Source organism: Phodopus roborovskii, unplaced genomic scaffold (genome assembly GCF_943737965.1).
Source record: "Phodopus roborovskii unplaced genomic scaffold, PHOROB, whole genome shotgun sequence".
NCBI lineage: Eukaryota > Metazoa > Chordata > Mammalia > Rodentia > Cricetidae > Phodopus > Phodopus roborovskii.
In genome coordinates, this window is record NW_026126470.1 from 27,832,830 (window position 1) to 27,841,698 (window position 8,869).

General features: G+C 50.6%; 1 protein-coding gene across 3 annotated transcripts in view; it reads left to right on the plus strand.

Annotated features, from left to right (window-relative positions):
• The window catches only part of Ifnar1 (interferon alpha and beta receptor subunit 1), a 38,295-nt gene extending 29,841 nt beyond the window's left edge, over nt 1–8,454 (plus strand). For all 3 annotated transcript variants that reach the window (XM_051191883.1, XM_051191884.1, XM_051191882.1), the window contains 3 exons: nt 1,315–1,462; nt 2,023–2,168; nt 3,741–8,454. In XM_051191883.1, coding sequence (XP_051047840.1) covers nt 1,315–1,462; nt 2,023–2,168; nt 3,741–4,067 — 621 coding nt within the window. In that variant the 3' untranslated portion in view covers nt 4,068–8,454. The remainder of the gene's footprint in view (nt 1–1,314; nt 1,463–2,022; nt 2,169–3,740) is intronic.
• The last annotated feature ends 415 nt before the right edge of the window (nt 8,455–8,869 follow it).

Sequence of the window (8,869 nt, forward strand, 5' to 3'; positions counted from 1 at the left end):
CCAGCTGGCTGGCAGGCTTCCCTTTTCTCTCTGCCTGCCAGCCTGCCCATCCCTCCTCTGCCTAGCTATTGGCTGTTCAGCTTTTTATTAGACCAGTCAGGTGCCTTAAACAGGGAAGATGAAACAGCAGCACATCTTTACATAGTTAAACACTCTGTTCCACAGCATGCATGTCTGTGTCTGCATGTTTACAGTTATCCACTGTATGTGTATCGTAGGGCACTCGTGGAGGTCTGGGACAGGTTGTGAAGTGATTCACCTTATCCCTCCCAGGAACTGAACTCAGGCTTTTCAGCAAGCACCTTTACCCACTGGGCCATCTGGCCAACCCTCTCGTTTGCTTTTGAAATACATTCTGAGTCAATTGCTACAGAATTATAACCATTTTTACCATGGTCCCCAAATACTCTTCTAAACTAAGGTTCCTTTGCAAGAATGACATTTGGGCCAGGTAATCCCTTGTGGTGAAGCTGTCCTTACTTCATTGGATAGCTCTGGTGGCCGCAGCGCTCCCTCAGAGATGTGTCTTTCACATGTCCTCAACTGCAGCTCAGTGGGGACAGACTTGGGTTCTTAGAAGACAGAGTCCTGGTTATGGTGAATTTTGTGGACCCCAGAGGAAAGGAAGCTCCAGGTTTGAAATGAGGTGGCGTATGAAAATACCCGGCATAGACTCAGTACATCTCAGGCTGTGCTGTCTCTGCAGACCCCTGAAATCACAGCAGTAACTCGGATGCTGACTTATACTGAGGTTTTTACATGACTTGGCCTGTCTGTGTTTGCAATTAATTTGCGAACATGGGTGTTGCTCAGTTCTTCACTGATGCTAAAGCCTGAGTACCTAGGTGTGAACAGAAGCCCAAGTGTGCCTGATGGCATGGTCTGGACTCTGTGCATCACCTGGGTGACAGAGGGATGTGCTTGGCCTCTGAGACACAGAGGATAACACTGGTGGGCCAGGCCTTAGAGGAAACAACCCTAGTCAGTTTGTGCCCTAGTGGGAAGAAAAGCAGCTGTGGCATCGGGAAAGGCCGTCACACAGCGCTGCTGTGGCATGGGGAAAGGCCGTCACACAGCGCTGCTGTGGCTTGCAATAGAGTGAGGCTGGGACCCTTACTCTTAACTGAGGAAGGCAACAGATGTTTAACTTTGATTTGGTTTTAATGGGTTACTTAAAACAAGCTTATAGACAACATCCCAACTAGGAGTGTGGAAGAGACCAGTCAGTAATAGAGAATGTGTTTCCTGGATTCTCTTTCTATCTGATTTTCCTAAGGCGGCTGGACTTTATCATGGATTTTATTATTTTTATAGAGGAAAATGGTGAAGGAAAGCCCAGAGTTTGCCATTGTGAACCTGCAACCACAGACTGTGTATTGTGTGCAGGCCAGAGTGCTCTCCTTCTCCCTGTGGAACAAGAGTAGTGACTTCAGTGACATGCTGTGTAAGATGACCAGGCCAGGTGAGGATCTCCATGATAAAACACTGCATTGGGACTGGTGAAGAATGTGTTTGCGTCAAATGGTAGAACATATCCTTCCTGGACCACAGGGGTTCTGCGGGGCCAGGCAACTCTCCTCTCAGTTCGGTCCATGCTTCCTACTGCTCTGTTCTTCGCCCGGGGCTCACACAATTGCAAACCACCAGATCGCTCACTTGTGAGGTTTCCATTGTGTAGTCTTGAGTGAACTTGCGGAAATGAACGTTTGTTGTTCATTTTGATGCACCAGTGCTTTTCGTCTCTTTTGTATTTTTGTTCCTGGAGGCGACTGGCTTAGCCACTGAAGGCTGTGCAGACTGTGGGTCCCGAGCTGTGGTGCTGGGGACACCAGCTGAGGGGACCTCTCTGTTCCGACTGTTCTTTCCTTGAGCCCAGACTCAGTTCTCAGGACATTCTTCCGGTGAGACCGTCACTGCCTACAGTGTACATTACGTGCCAGCCAGGAGGGCTCTCGGGCCAGTTTCCTCCCTGTGGCTGCCCTCACAAGAGTGTACTGATGCTCATATCGTTATGTGTTTTAGGAAATTCTTCTCCCATGACCTGGATCATAACTGGATTTGGCACTCTGTTTTTTTCTTTCCTGGTCCTTTATGCTGGAAAGAACCTCCTGAAATATCTCAATTATGTGTTCTTTTCATCGCCCAAGCCTCCCCCCAGCATCGATGAGGTACGTTCTCTGATCATGAGCTAGGAAATAGGGAGCAAATGTTCGGATTCCACAGATCTGTGCTTTCTTGATGTGTAGAAAGTAACCTGTGCCGAGAGGGTGGGTTGTTAGAATCCCAGCAGAATCCCAGCAGTGTTGGAAGCCTGGTATGGTAGTGCGTGCCTGTAAGACTCAGGAAGCTGAGACAGGATTGCAGTGAGTTTGAGGCCAGCATGAGCCGAGTATCTCCAAAAACAAGAGGGTTTCGGAAGCTCCAGGCCAGCCAGGGCTCCAGAGACAGCCTGTCACACACCAGGGGGTGGTGGCACCCTCCTTTGACCTCAGCACTTAGGAGGCAGAGGCAAGGGGATCTCTGTGAATTTGGGGTCAGGCAGGGCTGTACAGTGAAACCCTGTTTCAAAAAATTATTTTTTTTTCAAAACAATAGCTTAATGCATTATAGCTGTTCTGTACATGTATGTAACAACCAATGTGAAAGTGGACAGGAGATAAGAGCATCATCAAAGTGGCACTTATGTCATCCCCCAGAAATGACCAGAGAAGCCCTAACAGTCCTGAGTCTAGATGCAGAGTCTGGGACAGGACATTTTCTCTATGAATGAGGCTTCAGACTTCCTGTTCCCAGCACAGGCACTTGATACCAGGGTCTAAACACTAGGGACCTCCTCCTGTGTCCTCGTCACGGGGTGATAGGGCCTAGCATGCTCCAGATGAGCAGTCTAGGCAGGCAGACACTGGAGGTGAACATGTGTGAGTCTGAGACAGGAGCTGCCTTAGACCCATGGTCGGCCTGCACGGCCCCCGACTGTCCACAGTACCTGTCCCCTGGCCACTCTCTGGCCTCTTGCGCAGGGGCATTTGTCTTCCCGTTCTCCACCTGTGTGGTTTTCAGCGCCGCCTCACAAGCCCTGTTATGTGTCTGTCTCCCTTGCTCCCTGGGTAAAGTCACAGGCGAGACCAAAACCATGAGTTTCCTTTCATGGTGCTTGAGTGTTTCTCTTGGCCTCCTGTAAGGTCAGCGCCTGAGGTGACAGAGGTCCTAGAACCTGTGACCCAGGGCCAGTGCAGGCTGGCCTGGTGGAGTGGTACAGCCAGAAGTCAGGCTTTGGATAAAAAGCTCCAGGCCAGGGTTGGTGGCCTTGCTGCAAGCTCTGCTAGAGAAGCAGAGGCCCCCATATCCGAGCCCTAAGGAACTAGGGGCCCGATGCCCTCAGAGCTCAGCATTCTCCCCTGTGTGCTCTGGTAGTGACAGCATGACCTAAACAGAGCCAGCTCCTGACCAGCTAGACCGGCAGGGACACGTTCGTCCCTCACTTGTCACTGGGTTTGGTTACTTCAGAGCGTCTGTGATCCCAGTGACCCTACCCCAGCGTCTGTCTAGGCCCTCACAGACTTACCCAAAAAAGACCTTCACTCTGCCGGTCTCACTGTACCTCCAGAGCCCTGCCAGTGCATTGCTGGGTGTGGCTCAGCTGCGGGTCTGCTACTGTTGGGCGTAAGAAAGCAGAGAAGTTAGAACTGAAAGTCAGTTCTTACCTTAAACAACCATGTTCCTTTTCTTTTTACCATTAGTTTTTCTCTGAGCCGTCTTCAAAAAACCTCCTCTTTTTGACTCCTGAGGAACACACCGAGCAATGCTTCATCATTGAAAACACAGACACTGTTGCTGTAACTGAAGGAAATATCATTCCCCAGGAAGATTGCAGAAAGCACACTTCCCAGAGCAGCCAGGACTCGGGGAACTATTCTAACGAAGAGGGAAGTACCGGGAGCGAAAGCAGCTCAGGCTCAGGCCATAGGGCTGTGTCCGCCCACAGTGGGCTCTTGGAGGGTCCCAGGGGGAATCCATGGGACATGTCTTGCTCTCCCGGGACCTGTGAGAGGGAGTCTGCTTCTTGAGAAAGCAGAAGCATCTTCAGAGCCCAACAGCCCTGCAGGCACAGCAGCTCTCCTGCGTTGCTCGGACGGCCACAGTCTGAAGGTGGCGGCCTGTCTCTGCGGGCAGCTGAAGACCCCAGGTGCTGTCTTATGCCACAAGCGTGGCTCGCTGCTACACATGCCATCTGGTGTTGTCTCTGTGTTCATATTCTAGGAGATACCAAGGCCATGCACTCGGCTTTTTAACCCTACATACCCTAAGGTGTCTCAGAGGTACTGTTACTACATACACTAGCACTTCCTAACCCCTAGCTTTCCAAGCAGAGGCTTCTGCCTAGAACTCAGAAGTGACTGACGCTGTGGGGAAGGGACTCTCTCGAAGTCTGTGTGGCCTGGGGAAGCGCAGTGCACTCTCGTCCTTTTGGAGTCATGCAGTAACGAGGGAGCTGGCGAGCACACAGACCATGTGCATACAGCCGGCCTTCTCATGAACACCCTGCATCCCTGTCTACGGCCTTTCTGTATCACTTTGATAGCCAGCCAGCTGCTCTCCAGCAGGTGTTCAGTACCTTCTCAGCATCCTTACAAAGCAAAGTGTCAACCACCAGGGTGTATGGTGCTGTCTGCAGCTGCCTGTACTAACTTGAGAATGATTCCCGTGAGCATCCTTCATAGGCGGGACATCTAGTGAGTCCAGTGGCCCCAGGTGGACTGTTAGTCCCAGAGCTCTCAGTTCAGACCAGAAGAGATGAGAATGACGGATGTGGCCTTCATACTGTGGCAGTTTAAACATCCAACCCAGCACTGCTCACCCTGTGTCCCCACCGGGAGAGCTCCTTCTGACAGGACAACCTACCGAGAGGCCAGGCCTGTTAGCGCGTGGGACAGTGAAGGCCGGGACATGAACATAAGTGCAAACACGGGTCTTGAGGGTGAGTGAGACCCCAGAGCAAGTCCTCAGTGGCAGCAGCAGGTGGAGGTGGGGGACTTCCCTTGCCTAGTAAACAGCGAAGGCAGTTCTACCCACACGCCCCACGGCCCGCATGTGCTTACTACAACGGGCTGCCTGCTAAGATGACAGGGTTTTCCAGAACAGTCCTTGGGAATGCCATGCACGTGGGGCTGGAGAGATGGCTCAGGAGTTAAGAGCACTCACTGCTCTTGCATAGTACCCACATGGTGTTCACAACCGGCTGTCACTTAGCTCCAGAGGGTGCGGCAAGGTACACTCAGATGCAGGCAAGACATCCATCCACAAAAGTAAAACCTTTAAAAAGCAGATCTAAAAAAAATACCAAGCACCTAAGGGCAAACTGCCCGAAACTTATTGGGAGTTCTTAGAGAGGCTCAATGCCACCTAAGATTAATGTGTGTGTGCAGATGTAAACAGCGATGGCCCCTGGACATGTCTACACACACCCACACAGGTGACCTGGCTCCATCCGTTAGTAGTGCCTTAGAGCACCTATTGACAGCTAAAGAGAGCAGCTGTTCTAGCCCAGAATCAAAGACTGAGCAGGAGAAGTCTGTAACAAAGAGGCCAGGCACAATGGTGGTCCCTTCTCAGCAGCCTAGGGGGATGTGGGGTCTACCTGAGCAGCATAACAGGGGCCCGTTGGAGAGTATGTACAGGTGTGGATACTTGTATGTGTATATAAAACAGAGCCCAGCACAGGCAGTTCATATTTCTCTCTTGGGCCTTGGGGGGAGGTGACACCGAAACACCGCCCCCCCCCAGCCTGTGTCCCTGGTGTGCACTGTTCCTTTGGAGTTTGTTTCCCTCTAGTGCAGAAGCCTCCGGCAGGGACTGAGTTCCTCACTGGACCCCAGCCCCTGTAATGGTGCAGCGCTCAGCACAGAGGGCGCTGGGCTCAGCTGGCACTGGGGAGTGTTTCTGTGCTTCTCTGCACCAAGTTTGTATATTTGCCTGTGGCTCGCTGCTGTAAAATGATTTTACATAGCAAATGCTGGAGCCAAAACTCTGGGTTTTGGTGGGTGCTGCTTTGAGCCCGGGTGCTGTGTGAAATGGTGGCTGACAGCCACTCACAACAGGGACAGGTGCCCTGTGGCCAGCATCCTGCGAATGCGTGGTGAAATGAGCTGTGCAGGATGCTGACTTCCTGGGTCCAGACTGCTGTGCCTGGAAGTCACTCATCCCTTCTGCTCTGACTCGGGACACTCAGGAGATGAACACACTTGTACTTGTCAGGTCCCTTCCTCACTGTGGAGGAAACAAATCCTCCTTCCTAAGAAGTGACCTGTTACTCAGTGACAGTGACAGGGCCCAGTTGCCCCCCCAGGCTTTGATTTGGGATACCCCTGCCTCAGCTCCCAACCGCTCAGATCACTGGCTGCGGCCTGACTCTTCCTAGGAACATGAAGAAACTTCACCGCCCGCCCAAGGTCAGGCACCAACAACAGACCAAGAGAGGGTGCCACCTAAGTCAGTGATTCTCTGCCTTTGTTGTTGGGAGTCAAAGATACTTTCACAGAGGTCACCTATCAGGTATCCTGTATATCGGGTATTTACATTATGATTCATAATGTAGCAAAATTAGAAGTAGCAACAATTTCATGGCCGGGGTCACCACTGGTCACCACTGCGTGAGGAACTGTATTAAAGGGCCGCAGCATCAGGGCTACACAGAGAAACCCTCCTCCATGTCTGTCTGAGGGAGCACACCTGTGCGTGAATATGAGCACGCCGCTGTCACATACCTGTGCCGGAGTGTGGAGGTCTGACCGGGACCTGAGTTAGGCTCTCACTGAAGAGGAGGCTCTGGCTGGGGTGGTTGACCAGTGTAGCTCTGGGGATCTGTCTGCCCGGATGCTAGGATAGAGCATGCGCTGTGAAGCCTGGCTTTCTGTCAGGTGTTGGTATAGGTTTTCAGTTCCTTGTGTTCAGAGATCAAGCACTGGCCCAGTGAGCAGTCTCCTGAGACAGCTTTCAGCTTTTACAACCTTTCTGGGGCTTAGAGTTACCAGCCCTGAGGGCTTCCTAAATCCATGTGCATTTGGGTGATGGAGTGGTTACTTAACAGGATAACAGTATCTCTTTCTCCATCTGAGAGAACAGAGGCAAGAAAGTGTTTCTTCCTAGTGCCCTGCACATCCCTGCCCTACCCTCACCCCCTCAGCCTTGTCTGCAGAAGAATCTACAAAGGCCCGATAAGAATGAAGAAAGGGAGTTGGCATGGCGGATATTCTGGCTTTCGGTGGGGAAGGGTAAATTGGGAAAAGAGAAACTGCAACCGCTACCCATGGGTGCTTGAAGTTAAATATTGCTTACAGTGAGCATGCGCACACACGCACGTACCCCTAGGTTTTTCTGGATCCATCGTAGAGAAAAGAGGAGAGGTCAACTGTGTGTCCCTGGCAGGTCCTTTCGCAAGACAAGCCCTTAGTTATGCAAGACAACATTTTTGTTGCTGGTACTGTACCACATCCCCAGTTCCATACAAGGTTTCAGTTTTCTAAGATTCGACTTACAGAGCCGGCGATGGGCTTGCGGCATGCAGTAGCATCCACTGTGAAATCCTAAGAACCACACACGTTCTCAGGTTGAAGTCAGCTTCGTACCCATAGCGTGTTCCCTGGAAAGAGCAAGCACAGCATTTTACAGTGGGCCCTGAAAATAAAGACCTTTTCTTCTCCCCTTTGTCTCTCTGCTACTGTTGGAGACTTCAGAGCTGACTCCTGGGGAGTGCTCCTTAATCATGGTCATGGAGAGCGCATGCATTGATGGGATTCGCCACTAGAGGGAGACAAGTCACCCTCTTTGGGCTCAGCTGGCTGCTATATAAGAAAAGGGTTGTTGATCCTTTGTTTGGGGTGTTGTCGTTTTTCTTCCTTCCTTTCCTCCCTCCCTCCCTCCTTCCTCCCTTCTTATCTTTATCTTTTGAGACAGGGCTTTTCTCTGTAGCCCTGGCTGTCCTGGAACTCCTTCTATAGACCAGGCTGGCCTCACAGAGATCCACCTTTGTCTGCCTCCTGAATGCTAGGATTAAAGGTGTGAACCACCATTGACCGGTGTGTGCTTGTTTCTTTAGTGAAATAAGGTCCCACTGTGCAGTCCCGGCCGGCCGGCCGAGAATTGAGAGTGTGGACCATGCTGGCCTGGAATTCGGAGGTCCTCCTAACCCTGAGTGCTGGGATTAAAGGCGTACACCACCAAGATTGCTTAAGGAAAAGATTCTTAAATGGATGTCATGGTTGCAGGCAGTATGTACCATGCAAAGCTGCCAGGTGGAGTAAATAAAAATAGAACAACCATTCAATTGAATTACTTTTTAAAGTTCATCTAAGTTTAGCCTGGGTGTGAGTGGGCTAGCCTCACCTGAGCTCTCAATACCCAGCATTCCTGAGTCACATCTGACATTTCAAATAAATCATCTATTGATGTAAACTTGTCCCACATAGTATTTGATTCATCGCTCACCCCAGTGGAAAATATGTGGACATACTTCCGTCTAATATTTGGCTCTGATGTTGGTGTGGCTGCCTTTGGTTATTGTTTGCATTATGTATCCCTATCATCTGAAACTGGGTGCGTTTCAGCATGGATCAATTATATAAAATAATGGGTTTCATTGTGACACTATTGGCTGTTTAGACAGGGTCTCCTGTGGCTGAGGATGACCTTCTGGTCCTTGGAATTGTAGCACATGCCATCATGCCCACTTTAGGTGATGTTCAGCACTTGGTACATGCTAGGCAACCCTCTGCCAGCCCCTACTGATATTTTCATGCATGACTATAACATATCTTGATAATACTCACTTAAGGTAGGTTCTTTTAAATTTACTTACTATTTTTACGTGTAC